The 25,117-nt window shown below is 39.0% G+C and overlaps 1 protein-coding gene across 1 annotated transcript; it reads right to left on the reverse strand.

The window, feature by feature from the left end:
* Positions 1 to 10,621: 10,621 nt before the first annotated feature.
* Positions 10,622 to 12,040, reverse strand: gadd45b (growth arrest and DNA damage inducible beta). The gene is made up of 4 exons (XM_015381842.1): positions 11,988 to 12,040; positions 11,705 to 11,806; positions 11,375 to 11,597; positions 10,622 to 11,270 (listed from the first exon to the last, which is right to left on the reverse strand). The coding sequence occupies exons 1-4, from the start codon at positions 12,029 to 12,031 to the stop codon at positions 11,157 to 11,159; spliced, it is 483 nt and encodes a 160-aa protein (XP_015237328.1). The 5' UTR covers positions 12,032 to 12,040; the 3' UTR covers positions 10,622 to 11,156.
* Between the last annotated feature and the right edge of the window lie 13,077 nt (positions 12,041 to 25,117).

The following is a 25,117-nucleotide window of genomic DNA, read 5'->3' on the forward strand; positions in this document are numbered from 1 at the left end:
TGACGTCTGTTTTAAGTTTATAAACTGAATTGAGTTAAAATTACTTCAAATTGTTAAAGATAGCAAAAAATTACCAATAAATTAGAATAAGAAGCAAAAGGGAAAATAGAAACAGGGAAAGAAATAAAAACTAAACAATAAACAAAACCAGGTCAGTAATATAGACAAATACACTAAAGCGTGTATTCAAGATAGTAAGCTCATTTTTAGCTAAGAATAGAATAGAATAGAATAGAATAGAATAGAATAGAATAGAATAGAATAGAATATGATTTTACTGGGAGGGTAAAGTTGATAGACAAATACAACAGTAAAGTTGATAGACAAATACAACAGAATCTAATGATGCAAACAGGTTTTTTTTTTGTGTTTTTGTTAAAAAAAAAAGAGGAACGGAAAAGCAAAAAAAAACAATTATCCAATAAAAATGGAGGTGGTAAAGATGTATTAGTATAAGGATCCCTGTTTTATCCTCCCCCTGAGGGAGCAGTGTGCTGCACAACCAGAAAACTGGGGTTCAGGGTCTTGCACAAAGACCCAAACTGACAATCTGAGTTTCAAACCAGCAACATTTTTGGCCTCTCCAAGACTTAAACTCCCTGCCCCTAAACCCCCATAACAATTAAGCCACTACTATAACCACTATAACTACTAAGCCACTACTATAGCCACTATAACTATTAGGCTACCACTAAAACACCATAAAGATACTTGTACAGAGATAAGAAAAAAACCTTTGAGGTCAACATAGAAAAACTACACAAATGATGCTCCTTAATAAATTGGTTTAATGCTTCAACCCAGAAAAAAAATTAACCGAGCAGATGTTTTTATGGTATTTTAACAGGCGATGGTCAAACCAACTCTTTGTGTTTCTGCAATTCTAAACCATGCAAACAACATCATATTGATATTATAGATTGCTCTTTATTTTTCTGTCTTTGAGTCACACAATCTGACAAGGATTGGCTACAAATAAACGATTAATCACAAAAGGTCCAAAAACGCCGAAAACAGACGCAACAAACAAGCAGATAACCACCAGAAAGGCACAAAAAAAAGGGAGACATGCTTAATGTTTCAGACTGCATCATTGTTTTCTTATGTAACTGGAGACTTAGATATTTTCAGAGTTTTTTGTACGTTACAATCGTTCTGATACTACAGAAATATGTGCCTCTCCACTGTTTATTCATCAGTTTAGATCCTCTTCCCTCAGGTCTCTTCCTACATGTGACTCATCTTCCACATTTCCAGAAGCACCCTTACATGGTCAGTGACGCAGCAGCAGGATCTCCCTACGTAACGGGCGACACTACGTTACGCTCCCTAACAAAACACTGTTCACAGCTCCCACTGGCTAGATTGGCATCCAATCAGCAGGATCTATCTGTTTCCACAGTAATGTGACGCATGGAGAACAGAGAGCCTCATCGCTGCTGATGGACGCTGCCTCTGCTGAACAGAAATAGCTGCAGGAGTGACACACTGCTCCTTTTTTCATCACCTCAGCCCAAAATAAAGCTGCTATTCTAGAGAGCGTGCAATCTGGTGAAAACATTTAGAGGGGTGGTCTCCGTCACGGAGGCCTTATTCTATCATCACTAGAAAGAAATTAAAAGAAAACCTAGAGTAGGTTCTTATCAAGTCACTAGCTCCTAAAATGACCCACTTTACTGAGCTGACTCATGAGGGAATACAATTTTTTACCTGACTATCATACGCAACATTTCTATCTTAAATGCTTTTCTTGTCCTCAAGTTGATACGATCAAAGAACAGGGTGAAAACAAATCCTCAGTTTGGAGAAAAAGATTTAAATCTAGGATAAAGATGAGACACAACTTCAAATACATTCTTATGACCCAACTTTTTTTTCAGCCTGAACCATGTGGTGGAGTCTTTTGCAACTGTTTCTGGCAAATGGAGTGCACCTTTGTTGTTTTTTACTGATGCAAATTGAACTGCTTAGCAGTTTGCATATTCCTTTCATCCTTCTTCTGCACGAACAGACTCACTGGTTGCACTGCAAGCAAAGGTCAACTGGAAATATTGTTCCATAGGGCAAACTAATAAACAAATTATATGAATCAGGGGGGAATGGGATGTAATGGGAAAACACTGGACGCCCAAACACAGGAGTCCTACTGTGGACTAGCTTTTGCTCGTCTTATAGTGTTGATAGGATACCATGGCAATTTAAAACCAATGCAGTAGAGAGCCGATCAAGAGAGAACAGCTTTCTGAATCAAGCCTTAATCGTGGAACATGTTAACAGTTAAGGATCAAGTAACAAAAAAGCACAAAAGCCAGAACCTGGTTCAAAGAGTTCAATGTCAAGTTTTTATAGCGAAGCCAGCGTCAACAAAAGTTAAGACCAACAACACTGAAGACTCTAATTATAGCAAACTCACTGTGAATTAACTGACAAGTTTAAACTGAGAACATCTGATCAAGCACCATGTTATTAAAAGCAGGTTTAAAGTTGAGCCCAAGAAGGTATCATTCAAGTCCCAATGTGCTGACAAGATTTAAATGCCGAGACAAATGCAAAATCTGCTCTTACAACAGGAAGTCTTGTAACTCCTCTTTTATTCAGAAATTCAGTTTCACTCCCACTTCAACATGTTGAGCTCTACAGGGGTTGAAAGGCTGTTTGCATGACAAGTGTGTTAGACCCGAGACAGAACAAAGAGACACAAACTTCCACCATTTATGATTATATTTTTGTTAAAGAACATTCATTGATAAAGAGAACATGCAAAGTTTCTGGAAAAGACTTAAGCTTAGACTCAGAGCGGAGACTCCCCAAACAAAAGCTTCTATTATTGACCTAGAATCGTAAATTACAGCCACAATCAGACTCAAAATAAGGTAAAAAAAAAAACAACGTGCTCTTTCAGGTCTGCTGCATAAAGCCTTGAACCAGTAGGGACAGAGCCTTTTGCTCAGATGCACTCTGGCTCCCTTTGAAAGTGCAGAATCTGGATTTTTTTTTTTTTTTATGGACTAACGACGCACTTTTTTTATTCCTGGGTTCTTGTTCTCCTGTTTAGTCTTGGGGGGTTGTACTCTGAGATCCCTGTGAATAAAAAACTTCTTTATAAATAAAATGTGTATTTTTTTTTTTATCTTCACTTAAACATTCCAAAGCCAACAATAACTTACTAAATAAGAAATACAAGTCATTAACTATGTTTAAATTCTATGTGTAGGTTGTCTCCAGGAAATCTGCCTGCCTCCAGTGACCCAAAGATATGCATGTTGGGTTAACTGGGTACGTTGTGTGAGTGTGTCCATGCATGCATGTGTCTATCTGTGCCTCCTGTGATGGATGGGTGACCTGTCCAGGGCTCTCTCTCAGTGACCTCTTGAGATTGGCACCACCCCAACCCTGGTGATACTGCAAGTAAACCTGTTGCAGCTTTGAAAAGACCTTCAGAAGGAATGTTCCCAACCACATACTTTGCACATTTTGAGCTGATTACAAGAGTGCAGAAAGTAGTGGTGATTAGAAGTATTGAAATGCAGTAAATGCAGTATGGGAGGCACACACCCTGGGAGACACACACACACCGTCAAATCATTTAAGGTGCGTAAAGTGATTAGTGCAGGCTGGTACATTCTTTCCATCACATCAGAGACACCGTGTCTGTCTAAACTATAGTCACATGACCTCTGTTCTGCCGTCACTCACATCCCTGATGCAGGGTTTAGTTCCTCCGCCTCATTGTGCGTACAGGGTGTGAGCAGCTTGCCTTTCACAGCATGTCCCTGTCCCTGCGTTAGCTGTTGTACACTATTTACTCTGTAACCAGGCAAAACACTCTTTGCAAATCTTGTATCAGCATAACCAATCCCAAAGGTTTACAGCATTTACAAAGAGTTCAGCATGCATAATTCCTGCTCAGGTTTGGCTTGAAAGTAGTTATTGCTGCAGATTTTTTTTAGGTGCTACCAAAGAGAGCAATGCATTCAGTCAAAGGGGAAAAAAAAAGTCAATGGCCTCAGAAAAACTTTGCACTTAATGTTTACCTGCATTGACAATAAGCAGAGTCAAATAGACACGAGGGATTTCATAGAAGAGACCTCATTTACAGAAAGAAACAAGAGCGAGGTAGTTGTTAAGGTTTTACAACACCTGTCAGTAAGGCTTTCAATAGCTTTCAATAGTGAAACTTCACTTCTCAAAGTGTGAAGATGAGAAATGTCTCAATATTAAGCCTCACCATTGATATCTCGGGTTTAAGTTGTCAGAGAGGCTTCATCATAAAATATCCATGACGAGTAGGAAGAGAAAGAAAAAACTCCTCTGCAAATGGGCTAGATAACTACGTCAGGAGGTGGCAACGTCATCCGGATGCAGCATAACACACCTTTCTTCAAAGGATTACTGTTCACGAGATCAGTTGCTAAAAGATTAGTTTGTTTTTTTATATTATCATAGGAAACTGTGAGGTGTTATACTGGTGCTCTAGTTGCAGAGTTAAAGGTAAATTCTGATGTTAATTGCAGTCAAGTTCAATCACTGACTGAACTCTTCAGGTTTTACCCTAAAGGTACAATAACCATGCAGTCTAGAAAAATCAGAGTAAGAATTTGCATGAACATGTAGCTCAAATTAGAACAGATATTTTCCCAGCATTTTTTTTCCTGTACTACTGGTTTAAGAGCACTCACTACATTTTTTGTCTGCAGTAAGTATAAGTTATTGATTATTAGAAAAGTCTGGCATTGGAGTATGCAGTGAACAAAAAAGAAAATATGTGGATGCCAAGAATAGAGCTGTGGGGTCTGCCTTGTGTATCAATCCCAGTATCAGTGACAGGTGATGGGAAAGCTGCAGCACCTCCCAAGAATTCCCTACTCTATCAGTGAGCTTCATGTCACAGAAAGAAACTTGTATGTCAGTGCAACCATGGAGAGCCTAATTTTTTTTCAGTAAAATCAATGTTAAGAATAAATGGCCTTAGAGTTTTCTTTTACAGCAAATAGCATATTGACACCATATGTTTACACCTGTGAGCCATATTATTTTAAAGAAAACATGATGTTGTTTCCAACCTCCTCCCTTCCAAAATTTAGCGAGGCCACACTGCTCCCCCCCACTAATATCCCAAAGGGCAGCTCTTCTCCTCTGCATTACTTCATCACTCAGGCCCCCTGTATTAGATATAAGCTGAGGCATCTTAGACAATTTTCTGCAAACAAGAGCAAACCTAAAAAACATTACTGGTAAATGTCTTTCATTTTTAGTTGACTTTTATGTAATAATTTTAGAGTTTTATTGTGGATGATCTTTTAATCTTTTAATTTTTTTTGTCATGTTTGACACAATTAAGTTCTCACATTTGCATGCCATCGTTTGCCATGTCAGTCTTAAATCTAATCTACATGCAAACCTGGCTTAAATCATTATAGACTTTTTGGAAAAGTGTATAATTGTATGATGAAGCAAAGATCCTGTTTTGGACAACGTGTGTTTAACCTAATAAAAACTAGAACTTAGCATCATGATTAAAACTGTAAGGTCCATTTAATATCTAAATCTAAGTGGTGACGGGGCCGGGATTGTAAATAAACAGGCTTCCATGGGGTCCCCCAGTACAAACTGCTCATGCAAGAAGCCAAGTGTACTGTAGTTCAGAACTTTAGAAATACTTCTTTATTTACTGTATGGTTCAAATATTTATATCCAAATACAGTCATGGAAAAAATTTAGTTTAAATAGAGCACAACTCTACTCTGCTTGATTTAGATCTAGATTTAAAAAAGTAACTGATAGGTGCTGATTATATAACAATATCAGTAAGTATCTCTACAAAGGCAGACATTTGGTCACATGCTTCTCTGTCTCACATAAGAGTTTGTTAACACAAAGCCAAGGTGGAAAGACATCAGCAATGACCTAAGAGTGGCGGCTTTTACTGCCATTATCTGAAGGGCGGGTCACACCGCTTCTGTTTGACTCTGTCTTTGTGATCTTTTTTTCCGTCGCTCTGGCTGCGTAAAGGATCTACGCATATATAGTGACTCACAATTTGTGCAGGACTGTGCTGCATTTTCAGTTCTGTTGCACATACTGATACAATGTCTGGAATTTGACTGGATTTAATTGTGGAAAGTCAAAAATATTATCAAAAGGGAGCTTTCCTTAAATGTAAAGCAAATGTTCTTGACGCAGAGCTGCGCTGCCTGTCAGTCAAACTACAAATGTCAATTTCTACATCAAGATTAACCTACACACGATGCTCTTAAACAAAACAAAAACCATAGAAATACTCATCTTAATTAAGATTCTACAACCTGTTGGGTCATGAGGTGTATTAAGTTTATCCATAATGTATAACTTTATGTTTCCAATTCAGACCATACTAAATTATGTTGAAAGACATAAGATTTTTTATTTTTATCTAAACTAAGATTGCTGCAGGATTTTAAAAGAAAATTATAGTTTTTAATTTTTATTTTGTTATCATAACAGATACAGGCAAGAGCTATTTTTACTTTTTGTGAAGCTGTTCTTCACCTGCAGGACTTTGTTATATTTTCATAAGAGTTGTTTTCCCCATTGGCCTCACCTGGGAAGGGCCAGCGCACAAAGCTAACAGTGCTGGCGAATTCCCATCACATCCAAACAGGATGTGACATCACAATGTGACATCATGGACAGAGGTTGATGCTGTTTGTGCACATTGAGCTTCAGTTCACAGCAGAGCAGCTTTCACAAAGGCACACAGTGGGAGGAACTCTGCGTTCTTCTTCTTTACAGAAACATTTGACCCCTGCAGAATGACCTCAGGAGCAGATATGAGCTGGAGAGTTGATAAACGTTCTGTTCTCTGTTGCTTTATATATCAAACTCTGAGAGAATTGCAAAATAGATAGACTTAGCTACCACAACAGATAAAAACACTTTTAATATGTCTTTGCAAAACTCAGCTGCATGATGGGATCTGGTGTTTAATTACGCTACCTGAACGATTAACATCTTATACAGTGGATTAATGAACAAATAAATACAATTTCAACCAAAATGAAGAAACCAAGCGACAGGTTTTCCAGAGCAAGGCAACTTTTTGTTGCTGGTTCAATGCCAACAAGACAGAGAAGAGCTGCAAGCTGTGAAAGCTTCACCATAGAAACTGGGACATTGGGCAGATGTCCACCAACGGACTCCTCCATGTTTTCATCCATTTTTATCCTGCAAAGATCAGGAGAGAATCAGAAAGATTTATTTAGTAATTCTTTGGTTCATATTGAGAAGGTAGAGGACTGGGTTTCTCTGTCAACATTCCAGTTCATAAAACCCATGCAGAACTATTAATCCTCCCTTAAAACTATCATTTTGAAATTAACAGGCGCTAGAAGAGGATTGATGAGAACATTTTAAATAGTATAAATAGCTTGAAATAATAAGAATATAAGCCAGGGCAAGACAACTGTTATGTTTATATCATCATTGATTTTGTGTTAAGTTAATTACAAACAAAATCTTAAATTTTACATCCGTCTAATGTCTCTAAAAGACATACAGTATTTCCATTCAGTCAAAAAAATCTCATCTATATAGATCGTAATCTGTTATAATCATAACAATCAGCAACTCCTTTAATATATTCTTTGTTCTTATTGCATATATCTTAAGAGTGATTTCTGAAGCTGGATGTTCTCTAAGCACTTAAAAGATTTTACCGTATAAATGCATCAGGATAAACCAGTCATAAAGAAATGACCTCATGGTTGACGTATGAAAGAGTAAGTCACGTTCACTGTGTAGCTCCCACGTCAGACGTTGTATCACGTCTCCTGTGGCTCCGATCTTTGCAGAAACATCACATGCCGTTCTGTGAATAGGGCTACAGAAAGCTGTGACCTTATGGCATCCGCATTATGGAACATTTTTCAAGCTGAAACATTCTGGGTTAAGAATGCGAAAATAATCATCAATGGGGCATTACGCTCTCAATTTTGACCGGGGGAGGTCAGATTATGTCTGACCCCTTAAGTTGCACACCATTTTATAAAATCTAGTTCAGCCAATTGTCTTAAAAAAATGTTTGATGAAGAATTTTGTGGTGAGATGCACGTAGTTGCAAACCTGACAGGACATGGCCGTCCATCAAAACTGACAGCATCATAGATGGGAAGCATTAATCAGCAAAGCTGTACATTTGCCCAGCACCAGAATTGGGCTCAGCTGGGAAAATCTTTAGTTATGTGGTTCTATGATGGCTCCTCCCTCATTTATGAACGCTCACATGTTCTCAGAAGGTGGGAGACTTGTTTGACGATTTATGGCCAGCTGGAGGCAGCTTGAAAAGGTGATTGTCTCTGCAGCCACATCACATAACAGTTTTATAAAAAGAAAGCGTCGACCTCCATAATCTGAAAGGGTCCATGTGAAAAAAACTCATTGTTAGCAGAACCTTTTGGAAATTAAACTGTGAAACTCACATTAAAGATCTCCTTCTTTTAACACCGCAACACAAACTGATTATTTTACACTCTTGCCTTAAAGAGTGGTTCTGTTTGCATAAAAGCAGAAATGCCTTCATCCATGTCTTGTTTTATTTTTTTGTCTCATGATGTCGCTAAACCTCAACGACATCATGTAATATTTGCTAATGTGTTTTAATTTGTTTTATCATCCCCTCTAAAATAAATGATGTGATGTCCTTAAATAACTTAGAGATAAATACCACTGGGGATACTTAGGGGCTCTGTGATTTCACAACAGCTCTGGAATAGATGGTAGTTTTTTTATTATTGTAAATTGGTCTCATTAGCAGCAATGGATAGCCATGAGCATGAGTGGCTTCAGCTCATTATAATCAGATTAATGTCCAGCTGTGAACATGTTGAAAACCTGTTTGGATTAATAGCAACAAAAACACTGAGCAAACGCTGATAAGGCATAACTTTATGACCGCTGACTTGTGTGTTAGGAAACACTTCTAAATTTTCCATCATGCCATTCATCAAAACAGATTCTTTGTAAAAGATTTACCAGGGCTGAATCAGAAGAGATAGAAAACGTCATAGGAGGAATTTCAAAATGGCATTTTTTGTGGGTTTTTTATAGTTTATAATTATTTTTTATCAAAAAGTCAAAGAAGGAAGAGTGGGGAATCACCGATAAGCTTATAGATGTGTAGAAAACCAAAAGGCAACCCATCCATCAACTTTGCTTTATCCTTTTATAGTTTCAAGGCATATATCCTGGAGCCATTGGGAAAGAGACAGGGTACATCTCAGGATGTCTTTCAGTCCATCACAGTCCAATTTAGTATAACCACTTACCAAAACAGTCCTGTTTTTGGAGTTTATAGAAAAACCAAGTGATAACAGGGAGAGCATTTAAACTCCATGCAGAAAGGTTCCACATATCACTGCAGATTGGGATTTGGCTTGGTTACAAACCAGTCAGGACACCCATGCCGGCCATAATGTTTTGTCTTATCAGTGTATTACTCAAGGGTTGCACAAGTTTAATCGGTTTTAGTGGTACAGAGAAAAATCCAGTGTGGTTGCATTCTCGTCAAATGATGTGAATAACTGCAATTTGTAGATTATGCCTTGGCAAAAAAAAGCATGTGGTGCTGAAAGGAACGAACAGTAAAGCTACTGAGGATACTAGTGTCAGGGTTGAACCAGGGGAACCGTACACGAGCTCAAAGGATGATGACTAACCTTTTGTGAGGGTTTGTCATCTGCACTCATTTGTGTCTTTTCGGCTACTCCCATATTCAGGGGTCGCCAAGGCGAGTCACTACAACTAGCTCTCAGACTTAGTTTTTACAACTGATGAATATCCTGACAACCAGGATTCAAACAAGAATTTAAAGTCAAGGACTTTAATAGGCACAGCATCTGCACTTCTTTAATCTGTCTATTAAGCTGGTACACCACAAAAAAAAACCTATAAAGACTGCAAATACATAAGTCAGGGAAAGGATAAATTTGCATCAATCTTTTGAGTCTCACTGCCAGTGAGGATGGAGATACTTGGAGAACAATGTAACATCTGGGAGGGTTCTGTCAAAAACCACTGGTCAGTTGTTTTGGACTTTAAGATTGAGATAAAGTAGATTGTCCTGGTGTATTTTAAAGAAAAAAACGGTTTGTCTAGGTCCATACGTTTGAGAAAATAGACTTAAAGATGCAATTAACTAAAAAAAAGTTCTGGAAAATAATTAAATGTCCAGGGCTCAATAAAAAAAAATAATTGTAAAGTGATTTCCTTAAAGCCATGACTTAAATTTTTGAATATATCTATTGCTGCACTGAAGAAGGCATAGGGTACAGCTCCATATGTGACTTATTTCAGGATTAAAAAGTAGTCTATAATCTAAAAAAACATTTTACTAGATTAATAACCATGTTTTACATACAGTCATATTGAATTTTTAAGTTGGGGGTGTTGAGAAACATGATTCAATCAGACACTTTCAGTCTATATGTCAGAAACTGAGAGTTACCACTGCTAGCAAAGGTGGTTGTAATAAGTCAGAAATGTGGTTATTATTTGGTATAAAATGGTTGATCAGAGGGATAGACTGGCCCACCATATGCTGTTAATGGGCTCAATAGGCATTTCTCTAAAACCTGGATGAACCACTCAAGAATCTGAAATGTACTCATCAACAATTTATTTATCAAACAGATCAAGTCTTTACATTTTCACTTTTCACTGATTAGTCTGAACACCAAAAACACACAGACATGTAGTTCACTTGTCTGAAAGTGATGATAGTTGAAGATGAAGTCCAGAGCATGCGCACAGGTGAGCTGAACACCTGGAGCACCTGCAGCTCATTTCACGTCTCCACGTGCAACTCTGCACTCTATTCACTCATCAGTTCAGTCATTTTCAGTGTCTCATTAAAAAAAACAGCCTCCTCCTTTCTCTGCAGCTGCACCAGCACGTTTCGGCTTTCAGAGCCGACCATCTCACGCGCTGTCCCAGACCGGATCAGATCAGTCAATCCATTCACGCAGCAGGAAGCGCTCCCGCATTTCGGCCGGGGGTCCCGCGGCCTTTCTCAAACGCCGTTGCTCCTCCTTTTTCCAGGAGGACGGGTCGTTTCGGGTTATTCCAACTTCTTCTCACCGCCCCAAGGCGGTATGGTTTGGTTCGGCACGATCCCGATTCAGTCAGCCGTCCTGCAACTCCAGGCAAGGCACCCATTGATTCCTGCAGCGGCTCTCTTCACAGAAGCTGCTGACGTCCTGCAGGGCCTGGCACTGCAGCGGCTGCACAGGAGGATTCTGCAGAAACAAAAACTACTGTTAGACTCCTGCATATAACATGATAACCGGTCCATATTGTCGAAGGGTTTCATGCATGCAGCAGAGAGGGGGTGCGTACTTACAGTGACCAGGATGCAGTGCAGGTCCCGGGGCTCGTTGCCGTTTTTGTCCTCGGTGTCCTCCCCAAGCAGCTGAGACAGCCGTCTCATGCCGGACACCCGCAGGATGTTGATGTCATTGTCGCAGCAGAAAGCCTGAAGCAGCGTGAAGTGGATCTGCAAGGCAATGTCGTCCTCATCCTCCTCATCGGTGGCGAGGAGGCACAGAACCACGCTGTCTGGATCACTGCAAAGCAAAGAGGAGGACTACAGTTAGAGTCAGCGCCGATGCACAACCATTTCAAAAATTAAAGGAATCTAGAACCAACTTGAGAAAAAACTCATTCTACTTACACATTCATGAGTTTGGCGGACTCGTAGACTCCCACAGTGAGGCAGTCCTGCCGCTGCGCTGCAACCAGCAACTCCTCCAGAGCCTGACTCACCGTCTCCATCCTGCAGAGACACGAAGGTGGTTAGAAATGTGACCGAAACTGGCGGAGCACAAAATACCTGCTGGGTTTTTTTGCCGAATGCTCTAAAGCTTACCAAAGGTCTATGCAATTAAATGATCATACAAGAATTAGCTGCTAAACTCTGTGCGTAATTACGCATCGCTCATAACCAGGACGCTTACTTTTTCTCTGTGCTGTTGGTTCCAACGACCTCCTCCAAAGTCATGTTGAAATCAGAATAATATTCCACCAGCTCCAGGATAGAAAGATAAATCCACAGCGCTCGTTATGAGGCGGCTGTCCTGTTAGATTCCAAAAGACAAAAGTCCAAACAAATCGGTAACCAAGATCCGAACCAAAGTCCTTCCAGTATTCGTTGAGGATCGGTTTGTGATAAATGTCCGTGCTGCTTGTGTTCTCAGTGAATAAAGGAGCGATCTGCCTCTGACAGCCGAAACTCTTCTATTTATACCTCCTAGTTTAGCGGGCGTCACCGCGCCCAGCCGATCGCTCTGTGATTGGTCAATCGAGCCCCGATGGTGGACTCTCATTGGCTGAGCTAGTCACAGATACCGGTTATCCCACGTGGGTGGTTTCGGAGAATCCCCCGCATTTTCACCTCCTCTTCCTGCCCTCTCTCTCTCTGTTTCTCTGCTTGTTTACGGAGGTTTTTTTTTTCTTCCTGGGTAGAGGAATTTCCAGATCTTCCTCCTCCCTTCCTACAAACCTGTCCTTGCTGCAAAATCCTCCCAAAAGCTCAAATAAATCAGTCTATGAGCACATGCATATACCTAATGCCATACATGTTGATATGTTATATGGACCTTGATGAGTCCAGGGACCCAGAGAGGGGAAGCTGGAGCAGGTGACCGACCCCGTGGTGCAGCACGAGCCCTCCGGGTTGTATAACGGGCTGCTGTTGCCGCGGGTTGTGCAACAGTTAAAAATACAGAATGGAAAAAGACGCTGTGTGATAAACACGGACAAGTCAGCAGGGCGTTTTGTTTCTCGGGTGTTTGGGTTCTCCCCTGCTGGTGCAGGACGCATTCTGTTCTGGAAGCTTCAGGGCCCTGCACGATGATCCAGGACGTTTGGACCCTGATTAGGTTTAGCTTTACAGGCTGCAGCGTGCAGAACAGAAGCGTTTATTAAATGTTTATTACCATGCACTGTATTGCTTTCGTCTCACATGCATGTTTTCAAGCGATTTGCTGGCTCTTACATCAACTTCAGCAGGTGACAATAAAAAAATAGAGTAAACGCGTCTCATGATCCCCCCTAGCGGCGGAAACATGGTACTGACACAATGTAGGACATGTCTCTGCAGAACCTGTTAATGCTGGGGGAGTCCCGGGCTTGTAAAAGGGGGATTTGTGGAGAGTTTCAAGGGTCACGATAAACTGAAACTGTTTAATGCTCTTTGACATTTTGGGTGAGTTTGTACAAGAATAGAAACTGAAAATGCTTCAGGAAGTAACTAAAATCCTCTAGGTGGAAATTCAATAGGGGGATACTGAACAGGAGGCATTTCAGGTTTGTTTTTAACTACAAGAAACCAAAAGTATTAAAAAAAAAAAAAAGAGTGGTATGAATATGAAGCTTAAGCAAAAGCATGAGGATAAAACATCATTTTAGTTTATATAATTTAATTCCACGGTGTCGTAACGGACTAGAAGACCTTTTATGCAAGAAGTTGTATGAAAAGCCTGTGACTTTATCTAAGTTTTAAATATGATAGTTTTCGGAAATGGATTTAAAAAAAAAACTATCAATGGGCTTAGATAAATGTGAAAAAATATTGATTAAGATAAAAAAAAAAAAGGTTAATATATTTAAGGCAGTTCTTACAAAACAAAGAACAACTTTGTTAGTTTGTAAACGTAGGCATAAAAGCAATAAAGAAAATTAAAAAATGGATAAATCGAGGATGCATTAGAAGATTATTCAATATAGTTATTTTCCTGATGAGTCATCATGAGTCATCCATGATGCAAAAGCAAATAGCCTATTCATCTTGTAGAGCAGATTTTTGCTACACAAAATTAAACATCTACACATTTGAAAGGTGTTTTTTTTATTTTATTTTTTATTATTTGTTTTTTTGTTTTGATAAATCCCCTGTTTGAGGATGAACATTATGAAAGAAGGTGAGCTATGTCTCTGCAAATGAATCTCTGCTATGGCATTATAAATTATGCAACACCACCACCTGCTGGTTGGATTTAAAACTTCAAAACTAATAGAACATCTGTTCATTTTACTGTTTATTCAAGAACTCAAGAAGACATATAATGGGTAGAGTGAGTTAAGGTATTTATTCAGTAATTAAACTGTGGGTATTTTTTTTAAACTTACACTGAAAGAAGTGTAAAAATGTTAAAAGAATAATTAATTAATAAATGATGTATCCTAACAAAGTATTTCAATATAACTAGAGCTTTATAGCGGAATATTTTCACTTTCTTTTTTGGGAGATTTTAATTCAGATAAAGAAACTTTCACTTGGACTATCACCTTTATTTGTTTTATTTTTGAGAGGGGGGTGATACAGATTCAATTACTACATGTGTTGCCTAAACACTCAGACTAATGCCCTCACATGATAAATCTAAGTTTCAATAGTTAGCATCGGATTTATTGTTTGAGGCAGTAATATCATCAGCTTGATGAGGCTCATTAGCAGCCCTTCAGAGTTGTAATTAAAGAAAAAAAATCAGATCACATGACTGCTACCCAGCTGATGACTTCACTATGATCTGAATGAGTCTCTTTTATCTACTTTCACTGGAACAATCTGAGGTTTAAGGAACATCAGGGTTTGATTAAAGAACCTTTTCTTGGGATTAAAAAGCCTCTGCTTTAAAATCACATCTGAAAGAACCCACATTTGTCTTGTTTCAGAGTTTAGCATTTAGTAAATACATTTACCGTAATAATTTTAAAAGACTTCTCAATTAACAAGATTAAAAAATATATTCAACAAGTTTATCACCGAAATTGCCATTTAATCATCTTCCAAATTAAAAAGAAAAATTAGGGACAGACACTCAAAAGTGTTGATCAATCTGGGACCAGTAAGTGTGGGATCTTGAGATCGTTTTCAGACATCCAATAACAATAACAAAAAACAATGGAGGTATATTTATTTAGCATCTTTCATAGACAATAGAATATAGAAGAACACCAAAAACAGTAAAATGTATAAAACTAATATTCTGACTTTTTGTTACTGTTATCCACTTAACTTAGAAATCATTCAACAAATAAGGGACTCCCATCTGTTTCATTGTCCATCTGAGAGAAAGAACCAAGATGCCTTGGAACCCTTGTTTAAATGTTTTTAAAAGTTTCACTCCTCTATTTGATCTGTATAAATCAAGCCCCTACAGAAGTTAGCATCTGATTAGATGCATCACGCCTTCTGATACTGAATGAAAGAAACAGAAACAAGAAGAGGTTCAACAAAAACCCCAAACCCCAAGCGGTATTTCCAGATTTCTAAGCAGGAATGCATGATTGTTGCTTGAAAACCGTGATGTCAAAGATAATGTTTTAAAATCTGTGTTGGTCTTTGCTTGCTCTCAGGCTTGCTTTCCAAAAATCCTTTAAGTTCTTAAAATTACTTAATAACATTATACTCTCAAAAAGGATATGTACTGTAAATCCCTTGCTCTGTGGATTTGAGGCACACTGTTCTATATGTTTGTAGCTCAAACTATTTAAATGAATGTTTATTCTAACCTTAGCCCAGGAGTTTAGTAAGTTTATTCCCACTTAAAACTATTCCACCAGAATACGGATGGCCCCCTTCATTAAACGTGTGAAGCCTCCTGCTGGTTATTCCTCTGCAGGCTTCAGTCTGCTGGTTTTCCTGCAGCTCCTCGGCTCATTTACAAGTGATTTCCTTTACTTCTACCCTCCACAGTGTGGGGTTTGCTTAAAGTCTGTTAAACTGCCTGCCAGAATACACAGTCTGCTTTATTCTACCAGGTGTTGCTTATTCTGCTCTCCAAAAAAATGTGGGTCCCTTTCTTTTTTATTTGAATCCACAATAAAACAAATGACAGATAAAACAAAAAAGAAAAAACACAAACAGAATTTGGCAATTTTTGTTGGGGAGTTGCGGCCTAGTTGTTAGGGCGTCACACTTGGAATCCAGAGGTTCTGAGTTCGAGCCCCACTCCCACAGACTGCCACTCTGGGTCCCTGAGAAAAGACCCAAAACCACACACCGCCCCCAGAGCCCCACAAAAGCACACCCCTCCGCCCCCAAAGAAGAGGGGAAAAACACAGAGAGTGTGTTTGGTGACACAGTAAAAAAAAAGCGGGAAAAAAATCAGTTAATTTACACTTCTCCTTTGGTTTTGTATTCTAACAACTGTAGAAAATTAAGCACAAAGGGGTTATATCGGATCACTTAAATGCACTTTTTAGCTAAATAATAAAAAAGAAAACACATAATATCATTAATAACTATAATTATTACAGATTTAAATATTGTTCAATAAGCTGTTAAGTCTAATTAATGAGCAAAAGAGTATCCTAATCCAATAAAGGTAATGAAAGACTTTCTTGGTAGTGGCAATGGCATTTCCAGCAAATTGCTCTAATGGCCTAGTCAAAGTCCAGACAGCTAATTGAAGATACTGCTGTAAGACAGTCTCCCAAAGCTCAATGTGAATCCATGTACATATTACATGCTTTCTATTATGCCTTTATACTCAACCTTTAGTATGTTACTGTGATTTAGTTTTCTATGCTTTTACTTTTCTTATATACCTTTCATTTACATCACTTTGTCACAAACATGCCTTTTTTTACAGACTACATTTCAATGTACATGTATATCTCTTAAAATTATGTTTTATATCTTTTAAAAATGCTTCAAATTTTTCTTAATCTCTAAGGGTAATTTCTTAAATTGTAAATGTTCTAGTATTTATTTAATGTTTGTGTTTAAAGTGTGTATTTTAGGCCAGAGGTCCCAATAAAATATTGCAACAGTTTTATGATGACAAAACTCTTGATTCTTCAGTGAGGTATTAAAGTAAATGTGGATTAGAGATTGTGACAAAATTTTACCACAACAATGTGAGAAAATGATAAAGATTGAAAACGCTGATTAGTAGTTTTCACATCCAGTTTCAACACTTTGGTTTATTTCTTATAGCATCATTTTTATTTTTTTGCACTGGAGATTAAACAGATAATTTTATTCAAAATTTAATACTCCAAGTAAAGGGAGCACATATCTATGATTTCATATCTAGATAAATAAATAAATAACTTTAAAAAAAGTTAGTTCTTCTTCACTCTACTTTCCAAAAACTAATGTGCACTGTGTTGTAAAGGGCATGAGGGCATGAAGTCGTCCTTCAATCAAAATAACTTTATTTTTCCCTGGTGTGGGGGGAAACTGAGCCGAATGCCAAGCTGATTGGAAAGTGGCATTATTTTGAATTTGGCGGTGAGCATATGCTGATTTGAGAATAGACTCGAATGGCAAAGAAAGTTGGGGAAGTGCATTTTGCTAGAAACGCTTCATGATGGAAGTTTATTAATAGCTGTAAAAACAAAAGACGAGAAAAACAAAGTCATTCAGATAAAAAACATATATAAAAAGTTGGGAGAAAACAAAATAACAAAAGATGAGTTTACAGGGATTCTAACGGATGAAGATTTGGAGAAACTAAAAGAGCGTTTCAGACATAGAATGTTGGGAGCTGGAGAAGTACCACCTTCCTCCAGCAGAGTCCGCCGTGGATCCTCCTGAGCCGAGCCTTCGACGCACCTGAGGCTCGTTCCATCATCAGAGGATCCACAGTATAAAAGCTGTCTTCAGACCTTGCCTCGACGCCGCAGTGTTGAATCTAGTTGGTTAGCACCTGAGCCAAAGAACCTTCTGAGAATCTTTGTTGCCCTCTGAGTCCTGCTAGGATTCTAATCCTTTTTGTGTCTCTATTTCCAGGAAACCAGTTTTTCTCTGTGAGCTCTGGATGAGCTTATTCCGCTGAGCCTGCCCTCTGAGCCAAACCCAAAGACTTCTCTCTGGATTTTCCCATGCTGCTCTGGATTAAGAGCTGGAAACCCAAAGCCAAGGTCTGCTCCTTCATCAGAAGTAAGACGCTGAAGCAGTTATCGGACTCTGCTGAATCAAACCTTCTCTGGACCCAACAGTTCCTCTCTCTGAGCTCAAACCGGAACCCTCAAGGTATTAACCTGAACATTACAAACCCAAACCAAATAGCTCTCAAAGCTAACTGCTCTGTTATCTACACAGACTCCAGTGAACCAGTACCCAGGCCTGAACCAGTTCCAGACATTATTCCATGTGCTTGTGAACAATAAACATTGTTGGAATAAAGGATGTAACATTAGAGCATATGAATAAAACATTTGGGAGGGGAGAAGGGAAACCTGGAACAACAGGGGATATAAGGCTGTATGATCATTTTACTATGGAACGCAAGCAGTTTAATAGCTAACAGCCAAGAGTTTAAAGGCTTAATAACAACACTGCAGTCTAATGTGTGTTTTATCATGTGGTCTTCCTGTCAATTTTTGTGTCAATCAGAGAGCAGCGAGAACATTAGCTGGCAGGACTAACAGAGAAAAAAATAAAACAAAAATTTATGTTAGAACTGCTAAGCCTCGGGCTACCATCGACCCGGCAGACCTCCCAGCAGTCTCTCATCTGCCAATCCTGAACCAGTCCTCCACTGCTGCTGTGCAGGACAATCAGCCTGTGATGATTCACAATCACACAGTAGAAGAGTACCAGCAGATTTATCAGGAAGTGGTCGATGACATGCTGAGGTAAATTTATATTTATGTTGGAACAGGAGCTCAACACTTAGTCTTAAAGAATCTAAAACTATTAAAGCCATGCCGTTCTGTTGTCATTTTTGAAATGTCTGCTTTTCACAGGTACAAAAGTGGTCAAAGACGTCCTTACAGTCTCAACCTAGGCCGTGTTATAAAGCAAAAGCTCTGGGAGAGGATGAAGAAGCCTTCAATTGCAATGTCAGCTAGCCAAAATGCCCTGATTAATGTAGAGATCACCTATGGCAGCAGAAAAAAATATTTTTTCTTACATCTAGGATGATTAAAATAAAAGTTCCAAGACAAAAACTGAGAAAAACACTGAAAAACAAAACAACAACTTTGTAAATAGTTCTTTAAGAGTTGAGGTTAAATCTTCATAACTTAAATCAAGCCTATCTGGAGACAGTGTTTAAACCAGCCTGCAAGACCTCAGCCTCAACCTCCATCTGCAGAAATTAAACCAGCCTGCAAAACCTCCACCTTACTCTCCATCTGCAGAGATTAAACCAGCCTGCAAAACCTTTGTGTCAGTCTCCATATGCAGAGTTTAAGCCATGCTTCAAAACCTCCACCTCACTCTCCATCTGCAGAGTTTAAACCAGGCTGCAAAACCTCCACCTGAACCTCCATCTCCAGAGTTTAAACTAGGCTGCAAAACCTTCACCTGAACCTCCATCTGCAGAGTTTATAACCAGCCTGCCAAACCTTTGTGTCAGTCTCCATATGCAGAGTTTAAGCCATCCTTCAAAACCTCACTCTCCATCTGCAGAGTTTAAACCAGACTGCAAAACCTCTGTCTCAGTCTCTATATGCAGTTTAAACCAGCTTGCAAAACCTCCCCCTCCCTTGTCATCTGCAGTACTAAACCAGCCCACAAAACCTCTGCCTCAGTCTCACTATGTAGAGTTTAAACCAGCCTGCAGGATCTCCACCTCAGTTCACATCTACCGAGTTCAAACCTGCCTGTAAAACCTCTGCCTTAGTCTCCATCTGCAGAAGAAAATCTGCTGGCAAAACCTCCACCTCCGTCTCCTTCTACAGAGTTCAAACCTACCTGCAAAACCTCCACCACACTCTCCATTATGGGGTAAGATCACTATTAAAATAATCTTGTACATATAAGCACAATTATGCGCATATTAGTCAGTGTTTGTGCAGAAGAGAAATTCGTAAACTCATAATAATTAAAATCTTCTGCAAAACATACAAATAAAGGTTAAATATGTATGACTTTAATCATTAATAGACAGAATTTTTTTGTTTAAATTTGGGCTTTATTCTTTACGAAACAAAATAGCAGCAGCTTTTTNAAGCCTTCAATTACAATGTCAGCTAGCCAAAATGCCCTGATTAATGTAGATATCACCTATGGCAGCAGAAAAAAATCATTCTTCTTACATCTTGGATGATTAAAATAAAAGTTCCAAGACAAAAACTGAGAAAAACACTGAAAAACAAAACAACAACTTTGTAAATAGTTCTTTCAGAGTTCAGGGTAAATCTTCAAACCTTAAATCAAACCTATCTGGATAGAAAATAAACCGTCGTGGAACAGACTCAAAACAAACGGATGAGTTGACCTCCACCTCAACCTCCATCTGCAGTGTTCAAACCAGACTGCAAAACGTTAAACTGAACCCCCATCTGCAGAGTTTAAGCCAGCCTGCAGAACCTACACCTTACTCCCCATCTGCAGAGTTTAAAGGATCTGTGACACTACAAAAATATCAGTGGACTTGTTCTCTTGCTCCACTGACAACCCACTCTATGATGTAGCCATGGGCTTATTTGCATCTAAAGCACTTAGCTGAGATCTGATCACTGACTACAGATAAATATCATTTGTGAACAGGGCCAGAGAAGTTGGATTGTCTCATAACAAAAACATTACTTTACCTGCTCAGTCTGCCTTTGCCTCAGAAGCCTAAATCAAATCATGTCATAAACAGGACTGTTTTATTTGACTTTATAACGACAAGGTAATACAGTTTTTAATTTAAGGTGTTCTTTACCAGGATCACAAAAAGTTGCAGATAATCTGTCCTTAAGTAATCAAGTTTGATGGACCTCATACACATGGGTAAAGCTGGAATTTGTATTTTTTTTTTTCTTAAAATAAAATAAAAGCTGTTCTGCATTCTTAATCCTTTCTATGTTCATATTATTACTGAGGTGACCTCAGTCTATCTAAGCTGCATTTCTTCAGTAAAACATGCTACAAAAAAAAACTCTTTGGCATGAAAATCAGCTTTTTAAAACTGAAAAACTTCAGCAAAATGCAAACTCTCCTCGCGATGGAGGCATCGGCATTCAAACTTTAATCTTTTTAACCAAACTTGTCATTATTTTTTTTTACTTATCAAAAATATTATGCATAAAAACCAAAACAATTTGTGCGGAGTTTCCGATATTTGACCTTTAGGTGTGGAGGTCTTAAGATCCCGTTTGGACCCACAGAGAACAAGCTCAGGAGGAGCTCTGATATCATGTCACTGTTTTCCTAAAATGTGGGGCTTTTGCAGCCTGGAAGGACTTTTACATTCCATGTTGGTGACTTTTCTTTGAGACGGATTCCAGCTGTGTTCATTCTGGAATACTCAGCCAACAAATTAGGATAGATTAAAGGATTTTTTTTGTGCACATACTTGCTGCATAAGGAAACACAGCTCCTCTATCCAGTGTTTACTCTGATTACAAAAAAGTACTCTTTTTATGCACTGACGAAATAAAGAAAAATGCCTTAACCTGTACAAAAATGGCATATTTACTTAAGAGCCTGTCTGTCTGAGTGTGCGGGTATATTTTTTTTTACATTGTGGGAACCATTTTCCATAAATAACAGTACATTGTGGGGCCTGATGCCTGGTCCCCATGGGTACATATGTGTTTTTTTTTTTTGTTTTTTTTTGTTTTTTAGGGTTAGGTGTTTGGACTAAGGTTTAAATTGAGTTTAGTTTTATGGTTGGGTATGAACCCGTAATAGTAAGCTTCAGGGTAAGGGTCATGGTTAGGCTTTAAAAATGGATTAGAAATAAAAGGAAGTCAATGGAAAGTTCCCGAAAGGATAGATAAACATCATGGTGTGTGTGTATGTGACATGTTTGTTTGTGTGTGTATGATTGCACTTTTTTGAAGATCGGATCCAGTTCCTGTTTTATTAAGCCGAGGCTTTTCTCTTCAATAATCAGGTTTTCAGTTTAATCACCAAATGCACAGTAGTTCATGTACATGAGTATTTCATAGGGTATTCAGGAGATGTTTCCCAACCACAGTTGATACCCAGAGGAAAAGTGAATAACAAATACATTCCCACCAAATGTATTTCTTATATTTAGAAATAGAGTGGAAATTACATCAGAATTTAACCACTAAACCACGTTAAATAGGAATTGACAAAGACTTCTGGCTATGAGTCTAAATGTTCTTTGAAAAACTGAGAATAAGTTTTCTGTCTGTGACTAAAGTCTGTTTTGTGGTAGCAATGAGATGAATGAGTGATAGTTTACTCAGGGAAATATCAGAAGGTGGTAAAAACCCAAGTAATGCACAAATACACAAAATAGTACATAATATTAGTTTTCTAATCAATTCGCTAATCGATCAGAAACTGTATTAATCTTTCATTTCTAAAGAAATTGTTTAATGTTTTTGTTTTCAATTACTAGTTTTGATGACGAGTTAGCCGACCTGAAATAATAGCTTCCAAATACCAATGAAGAATAATCTAAGGGAGTGTGTGCAACCATCTGTATGTGATATTAGAGATCTGATTGTTCCTTATGTTCCTAACAGAGCACTTCGCTCTCAGTCTGCAGGTTTAATAGTGGTTCCTAGAAATTCTAAAAGTGGAATGAGAGGCAGATCTTTTAGTTATCAGGCTCCTATCCTATGGAACCAACTACCAGTTTTAGTCCGTCAGGACACCCTGTCTATTTTTAAGGCTAGGCTTAAAACTTTTCTTTTTGATAAAGCTTATAGTTAGAGTTGTTCAGGTTATCCAGAACTATCTCTATAGTTATGCTGCTATAGGCTTAGACCGCTGGTGGACATAGGGACCCCTTTTTCATCATTCTGCTTCATTCTACCTCTTTTCTCCCAATCTGCAGAATTTGTTAGTTCAATGTGTTTAATGTCTCTTTAATGTTATGCTCTCTGCTTTTTCTCATATTAGCTTCATATGTTCTGTTCCTGTTTGGCTGTGACTCCATCCTGGAAAGAAATATCAACTGTGCTGCTGCCGTCAACACCTTTGTTTATAGATGTTCGAGCTCGGCCTGTTTTTCAGTGTTGTCCTGTTTCTCTGACTGTGACTGGCTGGATGTGCTCTCTTTCATCCTCTTATATGGGAGCTGGCTCAGAATTTGTCTGCCTGGCTGTTTGTTTCCTGGACAGGCTGCCTATGGAGCTGGTTGACAGTTGCCTTTTGTAGCTCTGCTTCTTTCTGTATGTCTGCTTCTGTCTCCTTGAACCCCAGTCAGATAGCTTCTCTTGATGTGGATGAGAAGTGGTTCTATGGGACGTCTAGACCAGGGATATCAAAGTCAACACAACCGCACCAACACTACATTCCCCACAATGCAATGGTAGCCTGCGAAGTCACAGCTGCGCACACAAGCGGCTAATTGTCGGTTCTAATTGTAATTAAATATCATCCAGGGGGCCATGGATAAACAATTCCTTGACTTTTACATATGTGGTCTTGTATCCAAGATCTCGTTCTTTTGGTCATGATCCAGATTTCTCCTCTCATGTGTGAACAGGACCCCAAGATTTTTGAACTCAAATTAAGGGACAAACTCTTCTCCAACCTGAAGGGCACAAGCAACTGCTTTTAGGTCAATAACCATGGCCCTGGACAGTGGACCTATCTCGACCTCTAAACACTTATTTTCGAACTGCACATGTTTTAGGTCTTGGCAGGTGGGAGCTAGCAGAGCTGCGGCAAAAGAAGGGGTCTCTAAACCAGACCCCCTCCAGCCCCTGTCTGTGTTTAGAAATTCGGGAGAGAGCTATCATCCCGGCCGGCGTCCAACATGCACCGTAGCGGGTCTAAGTTGATGTTGGCAATGTGGAACAAATTATTTCTCTTCTTGTAGAGACCAAATGGTCCCTAGAAATAGCCCACCCCTGAGACCAATGAAGGACATGGTTGAATGCCTTCTCCTAGTCCATGAATCACATATTGATCAGACCGGTTGGTTGGGAAAACTCCCAAACATCCTTAATAACTCTGCAGAGACTATAGAGCTAGTACTGTGTTCCACAACCAGAATTAAATCCACTCTCAACTGTGACAGGGCCTTCTGGTTCTGAAGAGTTACAGTGCGGGCTGACATGCATGGCTTGGAAACAAAAAAAAATCATATTATCTTTGTCAGGCACTTAGCACTTAGAACTCAGTAAACATGAGATCATTTCAAAAATCAGGGCTTTATTGACCCAATATATGAACAAAATCCAAAAGTATTAATAAATTAGCCAGCATGTAAAAGTAGTAAACTACATCTAACAATACTCAAAAATGCACTTAAAGCAAACTTTACTTGTAGAAAACACAATCGCCATCAATCACCACCAATCACATCGTGAAGTTGGCAGACGACACTACAGTGGTGGGCCTCATCAGAGATGACAACGACCAAGACTACAGAGAGGAGGTAGAGCAGCTGGCGGGCTGGTGCAGAGATAACAGCCTGATCCTGAATGCGGAGAAGATGAAGGAGATCATCGCCGACTTTAGGAAGAACCGGCCTAACCACGCTCCACTGCTCATCAACAGTAGAGGTGGTCAGCATCACCAAATTCCAGGGGGTGTACATCACAGACAAATTCACCTGGACTGTAAACGCCACCTCACTGGTCAGAAGGGCACAAAAGTGCTTGTACTTCCTGCAGAGGAGAGCCCATCCGCCCCCACCCATCCCTACGACCTTCTACAGAAGCACTATAGAGAGCATTCTGACCAGCTGTCTCGTGTGGTGTGGAGGGTATAGCGTCTTAGACTGGAAGAAATTGAGAAGAGTGGTGAGAAGAGTGGTGAGAACAGCGGAGAAGATCATCGGGGCTCCTCTTCCCTCTATAAAAGACCTTTCATCCCAGTGTTGCATGTCCCGAGCCTGTAACATCATCAATGATCCTTCAACGCCCCACCATGGACTGTTCTCCCTGCTGTCCTCTGGGTAGAGGCTTTGCAGTGTTGTAGCTTTTGCATATGAATACATTTGCACCATACATATTTAATTCTCTGAACTTCTATATCATTTTGGTTTTTTTGCACCATGTTTTTTTTCTGCCACACTGTTTTCATTTGATCACTGCTGCAATATAATGGAAATGTTATGAAAGCTGTACAAAATGAAATTTAGTTTTGTATACACTCTGTGTATACAAAGTGACAATAAAAGTTCTCTAAGTTTAACTCTGACACATGAGGGTATTATACAATATAGTGACTTGGCCTAACCTAAAAAAAAAAAAAAACACAGGG

The sequence above is a fragment of the Cyprinodon variegatus genome, unplaced genomic scaffold (genome assembly GCF_000732505.1).
Source record: "Cyprinodon variegatus isolate N-32 unplaced genomic scaffold, C_variegatus-1.0 Scaffold243, whole genome shotgun sequence".
NCBI lineage: Eukaryota > Metazoa > Chordata > Actinopteri > Cyprinodontiformes > Cyprinodontidae > Cyprinodon > Cyprinodon variegatus.

Bases quoted from the DNA above. Each gene is read 5' to 3' on its own strand.
- gadd45b (XM_015381842.1), bottom strand. From the start codon at position 12,031: ATGACTTTGGAGGAGGTCGTTGGAACCAACAGCACAGAGAAAAA. The intron at 11,807-11,987 runs GTAAGCGTCCTG...GTGTCTCTGCAG, and splicing joins ACCAACAGCACAGAGAAAAA to GATGGAGACGGTGAGTCAGG. The intron at 11,271-11,374 runs GTAAGTACGCAC...TTGTTTCTGCAG, and splicing joins TGCACTGCATCCTGGTCACT to AATCCTCCTGTGCAGCCGCT.